Source organism: Eleutherodactylus coqui, chromosome 6, assembly GCF_035609145.1.
Source record: "Eleutherodactylus coqui strain aEleCoq1 chromosome 6, aEleCoq1.hap1, whole genome shotgun sequence".
In the NCBI taxonomy this organism is placed as follows: Eukaryota; Metazoa; Chordata; class Amphibia; order Anura; family Eleutherodactylidae; genus Eleutherodactylus; species Eleutherodactylus coqui.
In genome coordinates this window covers 16226330-16247184 of record NC_089842.1, presented here as the reverse complement: position 1 = coordinate 16247184, position 20855 = coordinate 16226330, and the positions used below count along the sequence as shown (strand labels likewise).

The following is a 20855-nucleotide window of genomic DNA, read 5'->3' as shown; positions in this document are numbered from 1 at the left end:
CCCAACACCTCCTAACAGTCTGGCCAGACGCTCCTCTCTACTGGTGGTCTGTCGGGGGTCCTGAGCCCGGTCACCTTTTGTGCCCTCACACATCCACTGGTCCCAACACCTCCTAACAGTCTGGACAGATGTTCCTCTCTACTGGTGGTCTGTAGGGGGCGTCCTGAGCCCGGTCACCTTGTGTGCCCTCACACATCTACTGTTCCCAACACCTCCTAACAGTCTGGCCAGACGCTCCTCTCTACTGGTGGTCTGTCGGGGGTCCTGAGCCCGGTCACCTTGTGTGCCCTCACACATCCACTGGCCCCAACACCTCCTAACAATCTGGTCAGATGCTCCTCTCTACTGGTGGTCTGTAGGGGGCGTCCTGAGCCTGATCACCTTGTGTGGCCTCACACATCCACTGGTCCCAACACCTCCTAACAGTCTGGCCAGACGCTCCTCTCTACTGGTGGTCTGTCGGGGGTCCTGAGCAGGCAACCCCTGCAGCAATGATTTTCAGGAAAGGGCTTGAAATATAAGCCCTTTCCTGAAAATCAGCCCTAGCTGTAAAAAAAATAAAAAAATAAACTATACTCATCTAGCAGAGCCGTCCGTCTCTTCTCTCTTATCCCAGCAGTCTTCCTCTGTCTTCTGGAGGCCAGGGATTGAAAAATCCCCGCCCCCAGAAAGCGCTGATGTCATTGGCTGAGCGCTCACCCAACCACAGGCAGTGCTCAGCCATTGAATGACAGCTGAGCGCTGCCTGTGATTGGTCACAGCGCTCAGCCAATCACAGGCAGTGCTAAGCCATTCATTGAATTCAATTCTGAGCTGAACAGTCCAATGGGCAGTCCTATTAAAGGCTTACAGCTAGCTGTGTATGACTGTATATACAGGGAAGGCTGTCAATCACTGACAGCTCCGCCCACTGGACTGAATGAGTAGAGATAAAATGAATAAAACACAAATTATACTGAATCTTTCCCCATTAAACTATATATCCGCTCCTCCTGCTTTGTAGCACGCTGCTGGTGGTTTGCACGGCACGTTGAAGCTGACAGATTCCCTGTAAGCATTGTCCAGTTGCCGCACATTACCTCCAATAGCTGTAATTGTGTTAAAATATCAAAAAGATCTGTAGGTTCCCCTCCTCTGCCACTGTGATCCAGCGCTGCAGCCCACTGGGGTCCTGGTGTTTGTTGTGCCAGATGATGTCACAAGAAATCAAATAACTGCTGCAGCCAATCAGAGCCCAGAGCGTCACTCCTCTGAACTCCTGACATCACAGCACCCAGGATGTGAGCACCAAGAACACGGCTGTGATGCTGCAGCAGTCACCTGACTTCACGTGACATCATCTGTCACCGCAAACTGCCCCACAACCACGGTGGGGCTACAGCGCTGGATTGTGGCGACAGAAGACGGGTAAGTATACCTCTTTTTCTTATTTTAACGCATTTACAGCGATTTGAGAATGTTGCCCAGAAACTGGACAAGCCCTTTAAGGTTTAGCTGTAATTAAGAAAATTACCTACTCCAGCCACATCCAGAGCTGCAGGGACAATTCCGCTGCTTTCCTGTAAGCTCTCAGACTGCAGGAAGTCATTCTCACCGCTGCCACCTGCTGGCTTCCTGTTAGCTCTCAGGCTGCAGGAAGTCACCTCTCACTGCTGCCACCTGCTGGTTTCCTGTTAGCTCGCAGACTGCTGTAGTACATTTGTTCGTATAGACTAAAGAAATGAAGGCTGAACTCTGGAGCAGGGCAGAATAGACTGAAGACATGAAGGAGGGTGCTTGTAGCGGGGCAGAATAGACTGAAGACATGAAGGAGGGTTCTTGTAGCTGGGCAGAATAGACTGAAGACATGAAGGAGGGTCCTTGTAGCGAGGCAGAATAGACTGAAGACATGAAGGAGGGTGTTTGTAGCGAGGCAGAATAGACTGAAGACATGAAGGAGGGTCCTTGTAGCAGGGCAGAATAGACTGAAGACATGAAGGAGGGTCCTTGTAGCGGAGCAGAATAGACTGAAGACATGATGGAGGATCCTTGTAGTGGGGCAGAATAGACTGAAGACATGAAGGAGGGTCCTTGTAGCGGAGCAGAATAGACTGAAGACATGATGGAGGATCCTTGTAGTGGGGCAGAATAGACTGAAGACATGAAGGAGGGTCCTTGCAGCGGGGTAGAATAGACTGAATATAAGAAGGAGGGTCCTTGTAGCGGGGCAGAATAGACTGAAGACATGAAGAAGGGGTTCTTGTAGCGGGGCAGAATAGACCTGACGGAGGGTCCTTGTAGTGGGACAGAATAGACTGAAGACATGGAGGAGAGTCCTTGTAGCGGGGCAGAATAGACTGAAGACATGAAGGAGGGCCCTTGTAGAGGGGCAGAATAGACTGAAGACATGAAGGAGGGCCCTTGTAGAGGGGCAGAATAGACTGAAGACATGACGGAGGATCCTTGTAGAGGGGCAGAATAGACTGAAGACATGAAGGAGGGTCCTTGTAGTGGGGCAGAATAGACTGAAGACATGATGGAGGATCCTTGTAGTGGGGCAGAATAGACTGAAGACATGAAGGAGGGTCCTTGTAGCGGGGCAGAATAGACTGAAGACATGATGGAGGATCCTTGTAGTGGGGCAGAATAGACTGAAGACATGAAGGAGGGTCCTTGTAGTGGGGCAGAATAGACTGAAGACATGAAGGAGGGTGCTTGTCGTGGGGCAGAATAGACTGAAGATATGAAGGAGGGCCCTTGTAGCGGGGCAGAATAGACTGAAGACCTGAAGGAGGGTTCTTGTAGCGGAGCAGAATAGACTGAAGACATGATGGAGGGTCCTTGTAGTGGGGCAGAATAGACTGAAGATATGAAGGAGGGTCCTTGTAGTGGGACAGAATAGACTGAAGACATGAAGGAGGGTCCTTGTAGCGGGGCAGAATAGACTGAAGACATGAAGGCGGGTCTTTACAGCGGGGTAGAATAGACTGAATATAAGAAGGAGGGTCCTTGTAGCTGGGCAGAATAGACTGAAGACATGAAGGAGGGTTCTTGTAGCGGGGCAGAATAGACTGAAGACATGAAGGAGGGTCCTTATAGTGGGGCAGAATAGACTGAAGACATGAAGGCGGGTCTTTACAGCGGGGTAGAATAGACTGAATATAAGAAGGAGGGTCCTTGTAGCGGGGCAGAATAGACTGAAGACATGAAGAAGGGGTTCTTGTAGCGGGGCAGAATAGACCTGACGGAGGGTCCTTGTAGTGGGACAGAATAGACTGAAGACATGGAGGAGAGTCCTTGCAGTGGGGCAGAATAGACTGAAGACATGGAGGAGAGTCCTTGTAGTGGGGCAGAATAGACTGAAGACATGAAGGCGGGTCTTTACAGCGGGGCAGAATAGACTGAAGACATGAAGGAGGGTGCTTGTAGCGGGGCAGAACAGACTGAATATAAGAAGGAGGGTTCTTGTAGCGGAGCAGAATAGACTGAAGACATGAAGGAGGGTCCTTGTAGTGGGACAGAATAGACTAAAGACATGAAGGAGGGTCCTTGTAGTGGGGCAGAATAGACTGAAGACATGAAGGAAGGTCCTTGTAGTGGGGCAGAATAGACTGAAGACATGAAGGCGGGTCTTTACAGCGGGGCAGAATAGACTGAAAATAAGAAGGAGGGTCCTTGTAGCGGGGCAGAATAGACTGAAGACATGAAGGAGGGTCCTTATAGCGGGCAGAATAGACTGAAGACATGAAGAAGGGGTCCTTATAGCGGGGCAGAATAGACTGAAGACATGAAGAAGAGTCCTTGCAGTGGGGCAGAATAGACTGAAGACATGAAGGAGGGCCCTTGTAGTGGGGCAGAATAGACTGAAGATATGAAGGAGGGTTCTTGTAGCGGAGCAGAATAGACTGAAGACATGATGGAGGGTCCTTGTAGTGGGGCAGAATAGACTGAAGACCTGAAGGAGGGTCCTTGTAGTGGGGCAGAATAGACTGAAGACATGAAGAAGAGTCCTTGCAGTGGGGCAGAATAGACTGAAGACATGAAGGAGGGCCCTTGTAGTGGGGCAGAATAGACTGAAGATATGAAGGAGGGTTCTTGTAGTGGGACAGAATAGACTGAAGACATGATGGAGGGTCCTTGTAGTGGGGCAGAATAGACTGAAGATATGAAGGAGGGTCCTTGTAGTGGGACAGAATAGACTGAAGACATGAAGGAGGGTCCTTGTAGTGGGGCAGAATAGACTGAAGACATGAAGGAAGGTCCTTGTAGTGGGGCACAATAGACTGAAGACATGAAGGCGGGTCTTTACAGCGGGGCAGAATAGACTGAATATAAGAAGGAGGGTCCTTGTAGCGGGGCAGAATAGACTGAAGACATGAAGGAGGGTTCTTGTAGCGGGGCAGAATAGACTGAAGACATGAAGGAGGGTCCTTGTAGCGGGGCAGAATAGACTGAAGACATGAAGAAGGGGTTCTTGTAGCGGGGCAGAATAGACCTGACGGAGGGTCCTTGTAGTGGGACAGAATAGACTGAAGACATGGAGGAGAGTCCTTGCAGTGGGGCAGAATAGACTGAAGACATGGAGGAGAGTCCTTGTAGTGGGACAGAATAGACTGAAGACATGAAGGATGGTCTCTGTAGCAGGGCAGAATAGACTGAAGACCTGAAGGAGGGTTCTTGTAGCGGAGAAGAATAGACTGAAGACATGATGGAGGGTCCTTGTAGTGGGACAGAATAGACTGAAGACATGGAGGTGAGTCCTTGCAGTGGGGCAGAATAGACTGAAGACATGGAGGAGAGTCCTTGTAGTGGGGCAGAATAGACTGAAGACATGAAGGCGGGTCTTTACAGCGGGGCAGAATAGACTGAAGACATGAAGGAGGGTGCTTGTAGCGGGGCAGAACAGACTGAATATAAGAAGGAGGGTCCTTGTAGCGGGGCAGAATAGACTGAAGACGTGAAGGAGGGTCCTTATAGCGGGGCAGAATAGACTGAAGACATGAAGAAGGGGTTCTTGTAGTGGGGCAGAATAGACTGAAGACATGGAGGAGGGTCTTTACAGCGGGGCATTATCCGGGTTGGTACTGGCCTCACTCCCTTTTTCCCTTCGCCCGTTGCGTTGCCTCTGATTTCCCCGTGTTTATGAAGAGCGGGGTTGTGGCTCACAAAGGACCGCGCTTGTGAATTCTTGGCACCGGGAAGGATTTTCTTCATTTTCTGTTCAGTTGCATCTTGGGAAATCTCATTCCACTAAAGAACTTCACAGAACGGCGTCCAGATCCGAGGGTTTTTGGTGCGCGCCCAGCTGCGCTTTAAAGCGGTAAAAGGTTAAATTCTTTCTTTTTTTTTGTTGTTTTGCTGCAAAATCTCTTTGGAAAGCAACAGCTTTAATGAAATGTATACAGCGCCGCACAAGCGCCATTCAATTTCCTTCAGGCTCTTTGCTTTTAAAAAAAACATAAAGGTCACGGAGGCCTCGCGCCGCCGTTTCTGCAGGATTCCCCTGCTAAATGTCAATAGTGAACTTAAGTGCTGCTACTCTGTAAAATGCTTCGTGAATAAAACTGTACGCGCTCCTCGCGTTCACCTGTCTGCCTGCGCCATGGCGGCCGGGGATCTCCTTAGTCATCCTCTGAATTAAACATGGCGCGTTCGCAGAACCCAGGGAGACGCTTTCCTATTCTCCGCTCTCAGATAATTATAAAACCTCAACCGTCCCCAATCGAGCGCGCAATTTCTATTCTTCATTTCCGAATGATACAAACAAGTGTCCGGACGGGTCAAGACCTGTGCGTTGTGAGGCTGTAAATGGCCAGTGATGAAGCCGCTCGTTACTCCGGTACATCTGAAAAATAATGATCCTGTGTGAAGTGATAAATAATCAGCCGCGAGGCTCCAGGCTGCGCGGCTCGCAAACCGCGCTTGTAGAAACTTGGCAAAGTACTTCAAACACAGAAACTTTCGTTGCTACTTGGCTGGAAACAACTAATATGGCAGAAAATATGGCTCCGACACGGGTTTTCACCGAACCTTCCCGACATCTGAATGGTAAATCTTCACCGCTGCGGGGCATGCGTTTGATGCATGAATCGGACCAGAATAGGGAACGCTGCGGACAGGGAAAAAAACACTCGGCTCAAACCCCCTTCATTTTAATGAGTCCGAGTGCTGCCCGAGCTTCCTCAGTTACAAATTCAGACAGAACTTGGATGAAAAAAAAATCCCCCATGTAAATGGGCCCTAATGGTGGCCATATTGGTTGTCACGCAGATTCCCCAATCAGGAAAACAACACTGAGTAGCCCCTTAACTAGAGCCCCCGGTCCTCTCACAATTGGCGCTTCCCTGTATAGAAATTCTTCCCGTGACCCGGAGCGCAGCATAAAATCATCTGATAAGTTGTCTGTGGATCGATTTCAGTGTGGATCCACATTAGATCCAGCGATCTGAGCCACTTCCAACGAGGTGAGGTCACCAGTGCTAGACTAGTCGGGGTCTCACTGCCAACCGTGGGGGTTTTGTCCTCTAAGTATACAGAGAATGGCGCGATCGAGGAAAAATAACCAGCAAAAGGGGATCCTGTGGACGGAAACAACTCATCACTGAAAGGGGTCGGAGGAGGATGTCAGGAATCGCTCTGACCAACAGGCTGCACAGTCAAGTGAAGCTTAATACAATGCTGGTGCTCCTTCTAACGTGTCCGAACGCACAACTCGCCGTTCCTCAGCACGGATGACTATAACAGCAGACGACCAGTTCCAGCGCCATTGTGTGTAAGAGAAACAGAAAGGCGAGACTCCAGCGGGCAAAAGAGCGCAAAACTTGTATCACTGAGCAGCAGAAAAACATCTCCTGGTCAGATGGATCTTGATTCCCGTTGCTCCGTGCTGATTAGAGGTTAGAATTTGGCGCGATCAGCATGATTCGATGACCCCTTCCTGTCAGATGGTTAGAACACAGCAGCGCCTCCATCTAATCTGCACAACTACAAAAAGCTTCCTGTCCGCAGGGGCCGATATTTCATCACCTAGTGGAATTTACACCTCAACGAATCGCTGCGGCTCCGATGCCCAAAGGAGTCCAACGCGCTACTAGATGGGGGTCTCATTGGTGGCCATTCTGTGCCTTTAATACGGATTACTGGGGTTTGGTCATTTGATCATGGTGCTATATTTCCGTGCGGCCCAGACCGCCCTGATTTCTATACTAAGGCACGTATCGATTAATTCTTCAAAGCTCTGAACTTCGACAAGATAAAGGCTTCGACCACAATGCCCTCGTTTTCCCCGCCGGCTGCGATCTGACAGAAGCGCCGAGGCTCCATTCTTTATGTTGTGGTTATCTTTGACGCCCCAAGTGGAGGTAAATAGTCTTGAATTGTGGGTGTCACTGGGGAGCGATGGCATTGATGCCTCTGCCAGCGAGAACATCTTGTGCGCCGCTCTTCAGTCTCCCGAGCCTCCGACTTTATTTCATCCTCATAGACTCTTCTCCCCCTATTGTGAACCGTAATGTATGTATCTGATGGCAAATTAGTTCCCGCCGTACATGCTACTCGCAGCGCACGGCTGCTCCTGTTGCGCCGGGGCCTGCTGGGTTTCTTTTTGATAATGCCGTTATTGAAAAAGCAAAAAGGATAATCTTTTAGAACTGACAGCATTATCACCCGAGGGGGAGATCTGGAATATTTTGTTTTCTTTATTCCTCTATGATTCATTTGCAACAAAAATACATTTCAATGGGCGCGAGCCGGGCGAGTTTATAATGCCGCCATATGAAAAGACATTCACCGCTATTCCGGGGGACGCGTCCTCCTCCAAGGCCGCTGGGAAGAAACACTTTTTTTTTCTGACTTTCCCAATGTTCTGGTCCGCTCGCACCTTCTGTGTTTCTTCTAAATGACGTTTTAATTGCAATGTATCATTTGGTTTATTATAATCAATATTCTATTATTACCGTGCTCAGCTTCACTGCAACTGGTAACGGGGTGCAGTACCGCAGGATCGAAGGTAGAGGGCACTACAGGCTGTTCGAGTTGACCGATGTAAAGAGGACACATCCTGAATTGCTAATCCCTGTGCATATCTTCATTGAGCAATGGATTCTGGTAGGAGCTGCAGAATTGTGAATGCAGCTCTGCAGTATATGGGACTTTTCACACGGGCGAGTATGATCACGGCCTGATATCGCGCTCGCCAACATGCGAGGCATTTTTATGCAAACGTTTTTATATCGGAAGATAGCAAAGTTTCTCCCATTGCATTGCATCGCCAACACCCAACACACGGTGCGATGCCCATTGAAACCAGTGGGCGATGGGAGGGTGACGCCCAAAGATAGGGCAAGCCGCGATTTGCATTGTGGTGTAATACAATGTGGGGGGAAAAAAAAATCGCTCATGTGTATGACTCCATTTAAAAGAATGGGGTTCATAGTTGTGCGAGATTTGCGCAAGAATCTCGCCCGTGTGAAGCCGGCCTCGCAGCGCAGATTCTCATTGATCCCAATGGGCTGCGAATTTAATGTGAATCCGTGGCAAAAACTGCATAAAAACTGGTAAATGTTCGTGCAGCAGAAATGTTGCTGTTTTTCCGTGCGGATGTTTGCGGCCTGTGATAGGCGGCGAGCGGATACTATATTAACAAGTCACATCCGCGCACCGCGGGAATTTTTCCCAAAGAAATTGCAGATTTGTGAATCTGCATTTACTACGGGTTTTTATCGCACTGACATCAATGGGAATCCGTATCTGCAGTCCGCTGTGCGCCCGCCAGTAATCAATCACACGTCTCAAACACGTGGATTTCAGTTTTTTCCCTCCTTTTTGCATAATCTGCAGAAAAACATTTAAAAAATCCATATGATTTTATGTGGATTCGTCTTGCAGTTGTTTTGGGGCATTTTTGATGGAAATTGTGTGCAGCGAATCTGACCGGTGTGCGCGTACCACAACGGGGATCCACCTGCGGCCGCACCTTCCTGCGTGCCGGTGTGAGAGCGGCTCCTCACACCCGGGTTCCCTCCTCCATATGTTTTGGGGTGCTTTCACACCGGTGGAATTATTCGTCAGGACGCCCCATAAGAGGCCACTGCGGAGTTCTGCGCCAAAATCTGCAGGTCTGCTTGTGGATTCTGATGCAGAATTGCAGCTGTTTTCAGTTCTGCATCACAATCTACTGGTCACCTTGCAGAATGTCCTGCGTGTCTCGGTGAACTTACAGCAGCCAGGCGACTACAGGGTTAAATTGATTGATTGTGTGAAGCAGGTGAACAGCGATTCTAAACACAAAACCGCATTGACTCCAAAAAGTCACGCAATTCCTATCTGCCCTGAATGTAATCGGCGTACCCCCCCCCCCCACAGCTCTTGTACCCCCCCACCCCTCTTGTACCCCCCCCTGTACACCCCCGCCCTCCCGCAGTAATCAGACGCAGCGGCCAGAAACTCAGTAATGGCAATAATCCTCATCCAGCTCCATCATATCTGACTTTACAGATCATGTGCAGAACTAACCACAGAGGAGACAATAGGGGGCATAACAGTCTAGGAGGAAATATGTGCCACAAGAGCTTACAGTCTATGGGGAAACCGAGGTGACACAAGAGGGGGCAGCGCTGATTCTGTACAATGGTGCTGCCCTCTTTCATATGCATAGGGTGATATACATAAAGCTGCATGGGCCATCACCAGCTGCTACCTGTGTATTCATAGATATGGGGTATATGTGGGGTGGGGCATACTGGGATTAGGTTCTGAGGGGGAATATAGAAGAGGGGTAGATGGAGAAGTTAGCAGGGACTGGCACAGGGTGGATGCATTAGGGTAGTGACTGGCACAAGGTGGAGGCATCAGGGCAGTGACTGACACAGGGTGAAGGTATCAGGGCAGTGACTGGCAAAGGGTGGATGCATTAGGGTAATGACTGACACAGTGAGGAGGCATCAGGTCAGTGGCTGTCGCAGGGTGGATACAGCAGGACAGTGGTTGGCGCAGGATGAAGGCATCGGTGTTGCAGTTGGACTTACAGAGCCGGGCTGCTGCATTCAGGTATATCCGCAAGTGATAATTAAAACAAAGCCCCAATAAGGACCCTTTTACATGGATGACTGCTGGGCACAGATGTCCGACAGACCGCCCCGGCGATGATCGGTGTGGTCATCACTCAGTGAATGGAGGTGCCGTAGATCTTCCAGTCCGCCGGCTCCATTCACCGTTTGATTTTTTTATGCCTGCTGAAACTCAATGACAAACGAATTCCAGTCCGTCGTTCAGATCGTGCGCCATTTACAGCGGATGATATCGCTCAGAATCCCGCGATCCAGGGAGTGTGACGGCCCTTAGACCCATCAGCTGCCGTCTTGCTGGTAGTCTCCAGTTAGGAACAGCCATTGAATCTTGTTTTACTGTATATTTATTTTCTAGACCCGTGCCGAAGTCGGCCCCCCTGATGTGAACCCGCTGACCCCCAACGTTCGCTCCGTCAATAAAGGGGATTTAATATCACTTCACATCCCTGACTGTGTCAAGTGTTGTAACCCAACCGAAGTTATCAAAATTCCACTATTGATTTGGCGTCTCGTCTCAGTTCATCTAGATGTCTTTGACGGGCGCTTTATGACGGGTCGTCTTTGAGGGTCAATTAAGTGGTCAGGCAGAGTTGTTAATTACTGAGCGGACTGTCTTTTTGTATTGATTTAACTGTTATTTCCATGAAATACGCAGTGAGGCCGTCCGTCCGCGCGCCCTGCTGCTCTCGCCACAACCTTTTGTGAGGCATGGAGACGTCTTAAAGAACATTCAGTCATAAAATCAAATCCTCCTCAAGTCCTTGAGTCGTCCTCAGAGCCATTTCTGGGAAAGCCAATGGTAACCAATACGGTCACCTCTACGGTTCTCGTAGAGGGTCATCATTAAGGGTTTATAGGGTGTCAATGGAAGTTCTAACTATTCTCACATTGGTGCAAACCCAGATCCTGCGCCTCCAGCCTTCCATCTTGCACCACCGGCAGATCTGCCAATCAGGTATCTAGGATAGTGGTATTGGCTAGGAAAGGTGTAGTATCCCAGAACCGGACAATCCAGTGCAAAGTTGTCGTGTGCTTGCAGAACAATTATTTCTCAAGTGCATCTTATTCTATGTATGTTGCACATTGCATTGCACTGCATCACACTTGCAAATCTTGCATAAACTTAAAAGGGTTTTCCATGGAAATAGTATTGATGACCTATCATCAAGGTAGGTCATTAAGGCCGGCTGTCCAATAGCGATGTGGCATCCCGCCACGAAGCTATGCCGCAGGAGCCACCGCCCGGGAGCAGGAGCTGCCGCCGAATCTTCGCTGGTCAGCCCTATCTAATACATAGGCTGACGGCGGAGAATCGAGCAATTCGCAGCATGCTGCGAATTGCCTGCCGCGAGCGGAGAATCACAATGATTCTCTGCTCGTGGACAGGTGCCGGCGCTTTCCATAGCAATGCTTTGGGAAGTGTCGGCCGGCGTGATTCATCGGCAGTTTACTGCCGGCGAAATCACTGCCATGGACAGGGGGCCTAATAGTTGATCATCCAGGGTCCGTCGCTCGGGACCCAGACCGATCAACTGTGCAGGTGCAATAACACAGAGTTCGGAGCGGAAGCCTCCGTGCAGACCTTCTTACAGTGGCTGGTGCTTGTAACTGCAGGAACGGCTCCCATTGATGAGAGCTGTGCCTGAAGTTACAAGCGCCAGCCACTACGCAGAGATTGGTGCAGAGGCTTGCGCGCCGACCTCTGTGTTTATTGCGGCGCCGACAGCTTGCGCCTGCACAGCTGATCGGTCCGGGGTCTCAAATGACGGACCCCAGCCGATCAGCTATTGATGGCCTATTCTGATGATAGGTCATCAATACTATTTCCATGGAAAACCCCTTTAAGTTTATGCAAGATTTGCAAGTGTGATGCAGTGAAAGAATCAAGCTACTAAGGGAGAAGATTGTACCCCCCCCCCTCCAGCCTCTAAATTTTGAGGAAAACTGTTTTGATCTCTAGAAAACCCAAAGAGTATGAGCGAGTCAGAGACGGTAAAGCTGAGCAAAGACCTCTTTGCATCCACTGATCTCAGGCCTGCAGTGGAGGCAGTACTAGTCAGCTCTCATGTCGATAAACCTTTCCTGCGTGCGTCCTTCCAGGGATGGCGTGACAGATCTGAAGCATGAGTAACAGGTGTGAATACCGCCATACAGTCTACCAATCAGCATAGCAGACATTAACCTAAGATGGGCCGGGCACCCCTAAGACTAAAGTCGGAACAATAAGTGACGATATTTCCATTAACAAGCAAGCAAGAGATATTTCCAGAAGCATCACAGACTTTATTTCCAATAAATCTGCTAAAGCAGCAACATTTAAAGGGACGGTAACCAAGTAATCATTCATCTACTTCTATGCTGTAATACATTGTACTATGCTTGACCCTTACCCTGGAATTGCATCAGAGGAGTCAGTAAAGTTGTTTCCCGGAATCCTAGTGGCAGAAGTCTCATTCCTGCGCTCTGCATCAATGAAACAGCTACATTGACAAAAGGGTGGAGAGCTCAGGTTAGCAGCACCGCCCTGTCATGTGACACTTCAACACTCAGCTAGCCTGCGGTTACCACAAAGGATCCCCTTTCGCTGGATGTTTTTCCTCGATCACACCATTCTCTGTATACTCTCCACACAGTTACTCAAGGACTACCCCCCCCATGGTTGGCATTGAGCCACCGGCCAGTCCAGCACCGATGACCCGGCCTCGTTGGAATCACTCAGATCCTTGGATTTTCCCATCTAATGTGGATTCACCCTAAAACTGATCCATAAAAAACTCATCACGTGATTTTATGCCGCACTCCGGGGATCATTTCCGTACAGGTCAGTGCCAATCGTGTCTCTAATAAAGTAGCCAGTCAGTGTAAATGCATAATGATATAAAGCATGTGAACCCAGCGCCAACTGCCCGCCCCGCTGCCACGCTCCGGCTCCATACGGTCTCTGTCTTTAGTTCTGGATGGCCTTTTTAAAGCTGCAATCTTCTCTCCGACGTTATACGCTGCGTACCGATAACCGATCGGCCAGCGCCATTCTTTACTTTCAAAGCTGGGTGTAATTTGTAACATTCTCCAAATACATCAGCATCTAATATGAGGAGCGCAGGAGGAGGATGGCAGGCTGCTGAATAATTAATGCCTGATTAAGATGGCATTAAATAAAAAGCAAAATGCTGGCAGCGCGGCTCGGCCCGCCACGCACTCCTCCGCTCCCACCCGATAACGATCATACATTTTAAATAGAATTTAAATTTTTGTTCTAATTACATTACTCAGAAGAGCGACTGTAAGCAGTTCTCTAATTGTTGCTAACACCCGTGTATCAACTTTATTCCAGCGTGTGCGCACCTCTGAGCACCGCGGCGCTCAAGCTTCGGCCCGATGACTGCTCTGGCGTGTGCGGAAAATGTGGATGACTGTAGGAATCGGAACCATCCATCATAGTCAGAAGGAAGAGTCCGGAAGATCGTGCTCAGTCCTCACCATAACCCAGTCTACACTGAACAGCCACTTTATTAGAGCCCCCCATCTAGTAGGACGTTGGACCCCTTTGGCCTTCAGAACCGCAGCAATTCATCATGGTGTAGATTCCAATAGGTGGTGAAATGGTTCTGCAGGAATATCGGCCCCTGCGGACAGGAAGCTGCTTGTAGTTACCACAGATTAGATGGAGGTGCTGACATGTTCTGACCAACGGACAGGAAGGGGTCATCGATTCATCTTGCTCAAACTCTGCCCTCCCATCAGCACGGGGCAACAGAAATCCGGATCTATCTGACCAGGAGATGTTTTTCTGCTGCTCAGTGATACAAGTTTTGTGCTCTTTTGCCCCATGGAGTCTCGTCTTTCTATTTCTCTTGCCACTGGAACTGTTCATCTACTATTATAGCCCATCTCGCGCCAACTAATCTGCCCATTGTCATTGTACACTCGGACAGGTTCGTTGGAGCCCCAGCGTTGTATTCGGCTGATCCTGACAGTCTGGGGTCTGTTGGTCAGAACGATTCCTGACATCCTCCTCTGACCCCTTTCAGTGATAAGTTGTTTCCACCCACAGGACCCCTTTCGCTGGATGTTTTTCCTCAATCATGCCATTGTAGGTATACTCTCCCCACCGTTACATGCCACATTACACTGCACAATACAAGCCACTTATTTGCCCCTCTATATGCATATGGATTTGCATAGGGATTTAGGCCTTGGTAAAATCCGCATACAGAATCCATGTCATGAATCCGGCATGCGTGTCACTACCCCCCCCCCCTCATTGAAAAAGCTGTGCCATATAGATTACAGCACAAAAGCCCATTCAAATAAATGGGATATTTTACTGGTGCCTATTTGCCATGGATTGGATGCCGAATCTGCGGTATACTTCCGTACTGCGGACATGCCCGTGAAAGGGGTTTCCACCAGTTGAAAAAACTTTCCCCAGTATAGGGAATTCCCTTCGTTCCAAGTGGTCCGCTCTGATCTCCGATGATCCAGGAAGTGATGGTGCCCCCTTCATCAGTCAGGTGATGACTGCAGCCGCGGTGGTCATGTGTGCAAGAACGGCACATGACCTCTGAGGTCAGGGAATGACTGTAGCTATGATGTGAGCAATGATCATGACGTCATCACTTCCTGGATGAGCAGAGATTGGGTTAACAGTGTTGGACTGGAGGCAACATGAGAGGGTAAGTAATGGACTTTTTTTTAGACCATGGGGCAAGTTTTTTTAAAATATCCGAAAAACCACTTTCACACTTTTGGGGCTGCATCGTAAATTGGGCCAAATGTGCCATGAGCTCTACCTATGTGCTATATGCTACCATTAGTGGTAATTTGGGGGCGGGTGGTGTTATATTAGGCAGGTGGTCCCCATATCCGGCCTTTGGAATCCCCCCCCCCCCCCCCGCACGCTACAGACACATTATTATTTTACAAATGAATCCTACTTTTCCGTCACTTTTCCCTAATTAGGGACTTTTTGCTCTCGGCCCACACGCTAAGAGAAATGAGCTATTCATTAGAGACGCTCACAGACTTGACCTTGGATTTCGCTGCTCCACTTCTTACCATCAAGATCTCTTCTAAATGTTTCTCTTTCTGCAGAATTGATTTCTTATCCACTTTTTTTGATTCATAAAATAATCTCATGTTTAATGTAATTAGACTTAGTTTTTAACTCCTCGAGGTTTCGCTGGCGGATGAAGAGCTTTTAGAGCGGAAGACTATTTCTGGATAATTATAGAAGTCGATTTCATGTAATCGGACAGAATCGTCACCAAGACTGAAAACAAAGTTGTAACCGAATGACCTAAATAATCGCAGCGTTACTTCTGGAAGTTACTGCTAAAGTTTGTGCGGTTTCAGCCCATCAATGATCACTCTCAAAGGGGCGGTCCTGTAAAAACTGGAGTGCCCTCTAAGAGTTTTCAGACCCCCTTATGGATAACTTTTTTCTGTTGGGTCTTCAAGCTTCTCAGAGGCTTCTTCATGATTATTCTTTTTGCCTCTGTTCTGGTTATATTCCAATGAAGATAAATGTCTGTGCCAATGAGCCGGTAAGTAGGTCAGTTTTTAAAGTCTTTGAAAACCTTTGTGTATGAAAAATAAATACATACACAAAAAAATGATGCACTGAGTTTTTTTGCATTGAGTTTTCCTTGTCATGAGTTTAGAAAGCCTCTCACTTGGTTTGCAAGTTTTCTTGCATTCATGTTTCTGGCTTTGTGAGTTCCCAGCAATAATCAGCTGGCCTCTTTCATGAGTGCACACAAGCTCAGCTCCCCTTCCTCTTTCAGAAGCTGTGTAGCATAACCAGGCCGACTCAATACTACACAGCTATCTCTACACCCTCTCTCTTGAGTAGCTGCTGGTCTGTTCCCCCTTTCAAAGCTAATAAAACCAGAAAATTCACTTGGAATGAATAACAGCCCTCTGTAATAGTAGCTTTCTCTGCTTCGTCCTCCCGATCTCTCCTACCATCCTCCGACACTGCCCTACAGCCCTCTGTAATAGCTCAGTGGAAAGCAGTGAATGCATGTTCACAACAAGAGAGCAGGGTAGGGGAGGAGTTGTCAGTTTACTCTGGCTGTCAGAATTTGCTAGGATTCCAGTCCTCCATTCTACAACGCCTTGGAAAACAATGTACGACTCACTGATCATGTTTTCCCTATACCAGTTTTGGTCAGATGGCAGCCTGGGCAGAATTATCTTTTTATTGGCTGCCTCGCCCCCTCTCATAAGGAAAAAATTATATATATATATATACATTGCACTAATAGACAGTAGGTCAGAAAGTAGCGTAACAACACCAAAACAGTTCAGTGAATAAATACTGTACCAGAACCAAGCTCATAACATAAACAAAGCACCAGAACCAGTACATAGATACAACCCCAGAGCAAAACTTGTGACATAAATACACCAGAACCAACCTCACTACATAGGTAAAATACCAGAACCAAGCTCATAAGATAGCAGAGCCTTGCTGGGTGCCGATGAGCTGACAGCGGTTCCCCAGAACATCAGAGGGAAGAAGACAGAGCCAGGAGAAGGATGATTCATGTAGCTCCACAGCATGCTGCCACATGGAGAAAAAAATTCATCTGGCTGGGTAGACTTATAGGGGGCAATCTCCCCCAGCCCACATGTGACCATACGGGTTGCACATAACTAATTGACTTTTATTGCTTAATAACTTAGCAATGAGCGAGGGGGCAAGTAGTCATCTACAGCCTTTGGTAATATGGGGATCCTGGGTAAGGCCTCATGCCCACGGCCGTGATAGACTCTGCCAGTGGAATATGGCAGTGGAGTCTGCCATGGCGCCCCCCAAACCCCCATACTTACCACTCCGGATCCGCCGTATGTGTCCTGCATGGAGGGCCGACACGCATGCGAAGTACAACGCATGAAGCGCCGCCGGCAGTGTAAGATGACGCGGCTAGCGGTGGACGGGGACGAGTATTCACACAAAACTTCCGAAGTACTACAGCGGAAGTATAGCGTAACGGCCGGCTTTCATTGACTACAATGGAAGTCGGCTGCATGTATTTCCACGGTATTTAGAACATGCCGCGGTTTATTTGACGCTACGGAATTCCGTAGGTCCAATAGAACCTATTGGCTGCAGGACAACGCCGCGGATTTCCGCTGCGTTAACCTGCGGCAGAAATCCGTCCGTGGGCATTAGCCTTAATTGAGGAACCTTCTATAAACCTACATATGTCCTATTGAGGTGTGAGGGGTACAGAGAACCCAGCGCTGACCCACTGCACAGTAGACCTACTTATCTGCCTCCTACAATAACCCAAGTCCAAACCTTCTGGCTGCATCTTCCTTCCGCCGCACCTTAAGATCCCGCTGGAGACCACATTGCAGACGTCCCTAAAGCCCTGACTTAATTGCTGCGTACGGCTTAGCTGGGTGTACACCGCCAGCGGAGAGCGTCCTGCACATCCCTGCTCTGCTGAGGCGGAAGCTTCTGCATGTCTGGAGTCATTTAGAGTGGAGAGGAGAAGTCGTGAGATTACAGGCAGAACTTTCATTACAAAGAGGGGAAAATAATTTACAAGATTGTTCAGAAATAGTTCAGGAAGAAAATGGTTTTGTGCGCGTTTATACGGAGAACATGGCAGCGATAACATCACGCTGGTTTATTTTGCCGCATAACTTTTTCACAGATGACAATCTTGTCAATTGATTTAGGAATATATCTATCAAACCGCAACGTTTTACAGGTTGGTGAGGAGCATGAAACGGCGGCGTCTCCTCGCTGCGCGCTGTCAGTAAATGTGCATTTCCAGTTTTCTGTTCCCTGGGTTCTGGCAGAGAAGAAGCAATAGAGATATCCACTAAACTAAGGTGACTGTGGCAAGGGCGGGGGGCATGGGGGGTCTTATCACCTACGTGGGCAGCGTGGAGGCTCATGGCATATAAGCTAATGGATGGATCCTGCTGTATAGGTAAATGTAAGGCTATGCTGAGAGTCGTAGGTTTAAGTCAGAGGAGTCTAGATCAAAGATGTATGGAGGGGCAGACTGTATATACATTACTATATACCTATTCCACCATCTTGGACTTCGCCAGTTGAACTTAGATCAACAGGTTTGATCCTCTACAATTGGATGATCGTGTTGGTGAAACGTTTCTCTTCTTGATCTTAGATCAAAATTTTTGATGTAACCGGCCTTAAGAAATGAACTAGAAACTCAATTCATAACCCCTAATAAATCTGAGTTGGTCAGAAGTGAAATCACATGACCATCTGATGAGGAGGAGGCCGGGGGCTTCAGACAGGAAGGAATAACTAACCAAGGTAACACCAGCTCACTTATATATATATATACTGGGTGATGCTTCATGATCAATGACCTTTATAGAAAGAAGGAAGAGGAAGAAAAAGGAAGATTAAAGAGAAGGAAAAGGAGGAAGATGGAGGAGGAAAAAGATGATTTTTTCTTATTTCTTCTTATTCTTCTCTTTCTACATCATTTTCTTCTTTTTAGAAGGAGGGAAAAAAGGAAAAAGAAGGAAATGTAAAGATTTTTTTTTGCTTCTTTTTTCTTTTTATTTTCCATTCTTTTTTTTAAAAAAAAGTAAAAGTAAAAGATTCTTTTTTATTCGTTTTCCATCTTTTACTTTTTTCTATGTTCTGTTTCCATCTTCTTCTTTTCCTTTTTCCTTCTTCTTCATCTTTTTCTTATTCTTTTTCATTCTTTCTCTGCCTTCTTTTTTCTTCTTCTTTTACTTATTTTTCCTCCTTTTTCCTTCTTTCTCCATCTTCTTCATCTCCTTTTTTTCTTCTTCTGCTTCCTTTTCATTCTCTCTCTGTCATCTCTGTTTCCCCTTTTCTTCTTCTGCTTCCTTTTCATTCTCTCTCTGTCATCTCTGTTTCCCTTTTTCTTCTTCTACTTCCTTTTCATTCTCTCTCTGTCATCTCTGTTTCCCTTTTTCTTCTTCTACTTCCTTTTCATTCTCTCTCTGTCATCTCTGTGTCCCTTTTTCTTCTTCTGCTTCCTTTTCATTCTCTCTCTGTCATCTCTGTTTCCCTTTTTCTTCTTCTACTTCCTTTTCATTCTCTCTCTGTCATCTCTGTGTCCCTTTTTCTTCTTCTACTTCCTTTTCATTCTCTCTCTGTCATCTCTGTTTCCCCTTTTCTTCTTCTACTTCCTTTTCATTCTCTCTGTCATCTGTTTCCCTTTTTCTTCTTCTACTTCCTTTTCATTCTCTCTCTGTCATCTCTGTTTCCCCTTTTCTTCTTCTACTTCCTTTTCATTCTCTCTGTCATCTGTTTCCCTTTTTCTTCTTCTACTTTCTTTTCATTCTCTCTCTGTCATCTGTTTCCCTTTTTCTTCTTCTACTTCCTTTTCATTCTCTCTCTGTCATCTCTGTTTCTCTTTTTCTCCTTCTACTGCCTCTTCATTCTTTCACTGTCATCTTCCTCTTTTCCCCTTTTCTTCTTCTGATTCTTTCCCCCCCTTTCTTCTTTGTTGCCTTCATTCATCATTCCTATAAGCCTTCATTTTACTTCTCTCTAAAAGAAACAAAAAGGAAGAAGGAGAAAAGAAAACTTTTAGCTGGTTGGGCTGAGAGAAGCTGCCTGACGTTTGGGTTTACACTGAACCAAACTTTTAGCAACGTACAATTTGAAAACGGGTCCAAGTCTGTTAGTTCTCTCACACTAGTATCAGTGCTATTTGGTCCCATTTAAGAGTCCTCAGAAGTGTCCTTTTTTTTTTTTTTTTCCAGTGGCTATAAGCGCGGGCCAGCTGGTGCCACCTTTAAACAAGCCGCCCGGGAACTCGTTGTACACTGCTGTTTCCCAATGGAGACTCCTAAAAGTCGTGTGTGTGATTTATCATTGGGGATTCGTCTTGGTTACAACGTTCCCATTACCATTAATATTCTGCTTTCTGCATCCAGCCACCTTTAAAATAATAAACACCTCCCCCCGAAGCCCTCCGCCGGTCGCGGGATTGCCTTAATAGCGTCTTTCACTGCTCAATACTGGGAACAACACAAAGAACGTCGAATTTAATCACTCTTTTATTTGACTTGAAACAGAGTTATTTCCTCTTCTCGGCGCGCTGCAGGTTGAAGTGGGAGTGGATAAGATCCCGCCGTTTGAAGGCAATGGGCCACAAAGCAGGATTTACGGCACAGAACCGGCCGTCTCCATAATCTATACTGCAAATTAACACTGACAAAAGGTCTGCTTTAGCATTGTAAACAGGCGTTTACTGCGAGGAGAGCGCGCCGAAACTGCCGGAAACAGCCAGCGTTCCTATTACACAAAACTAGCCTGGTTTGAAGAGATTTTGGTGTTTACCGAGCGAGAAGGAGATTGTCAAATATCCGCTGTTCACGCAGAAATATTTCATTCTTGAGAGCCGCGCGCTAAACCCGTTATTTCACCGCACTCAGTTCCCACAATGAATATTTAATGGCAGTCGGAAAGTTTGGGATTATTGGCCAAAAATGTATATTTCTAAACAGCTGATGATGGAAGCAAAAATATTACTTTTACGGCTCCAATACTTACATAGTGTGATTGGGTTTTTCATGATGCTACACAGTGCCTTGCAAAAGTCTTCACCCCCTTGGTGTATTTTTCCGTTTGTTTGTATTACAAGTTGGATTTCAATATAGAATTTATGATTGGAGCTGAAATCGTCCAAATTGTTACATTGGAAGGAAATGAATACTATGTTTAATAAATACTGAAAAGTTGTAATTGTGTATGTATTCATCCCCTGCATATTTATTCATGCCCCCTCTCTCCACACTGTGGGGAAATCCCTCCAGCTTCCCTGCAGGGGA

At 47.4% G+C, this 20855-nt stretch overlaps 1 protein-coding gene across 1 annotated transcript; it reads right to left on the bottom strand.

Moving 5' to 3' along the window:
• Positions 1–1712: 1712 nt before the first annotated feature.
• Positions 1713–15185, bottom strand: LOC136633493 (adhesive plaque matrix protein-like). Its single transcript, XM_066609254.1, has 3 exons — positions 15105–15185; positions 3617–4928; positions 1713–3112 (listed from the first exon to the last, which is right to left on the bottom strand). Exons 1-3 carry the CDS (start codon positions 15183–15185, stop codon positions 1713–1715), a joined length of 2793 nt encoding a protein of 930 aa, XP_066465351.1.
• Positions 15186–20855: the final 5670 nt, after the last annotated feature.

What these genes read in the sequence shown, in the direction of transcription:
- LOC136633493 (XM_066609254.1), bottom strand. Translation starts at nt 15,185, where the DNA reads ATGAGATTATTTTATGAATCAAAAAAAGTGGATAAGAAATCAATTCTG. An exon ending in ATTTAGAAGAGATCTTGATG is followed by an intron (nt 4,929 to 15,104) that starts GTAAGAAGTGGA and finishes TCACGTCTTCAG; the next exon opens with TCTATTCTGCCCCGCTACAA. An exon ending in TCAGTCTATTCTGCCCCGCT is followed by an intron (nt 3,113 to 3,616) that starts GTAAAGACCCGC and finishes CCCGCTGTAAAG; the next exon opens with ACCCGCCTTCATGTCTTCAG.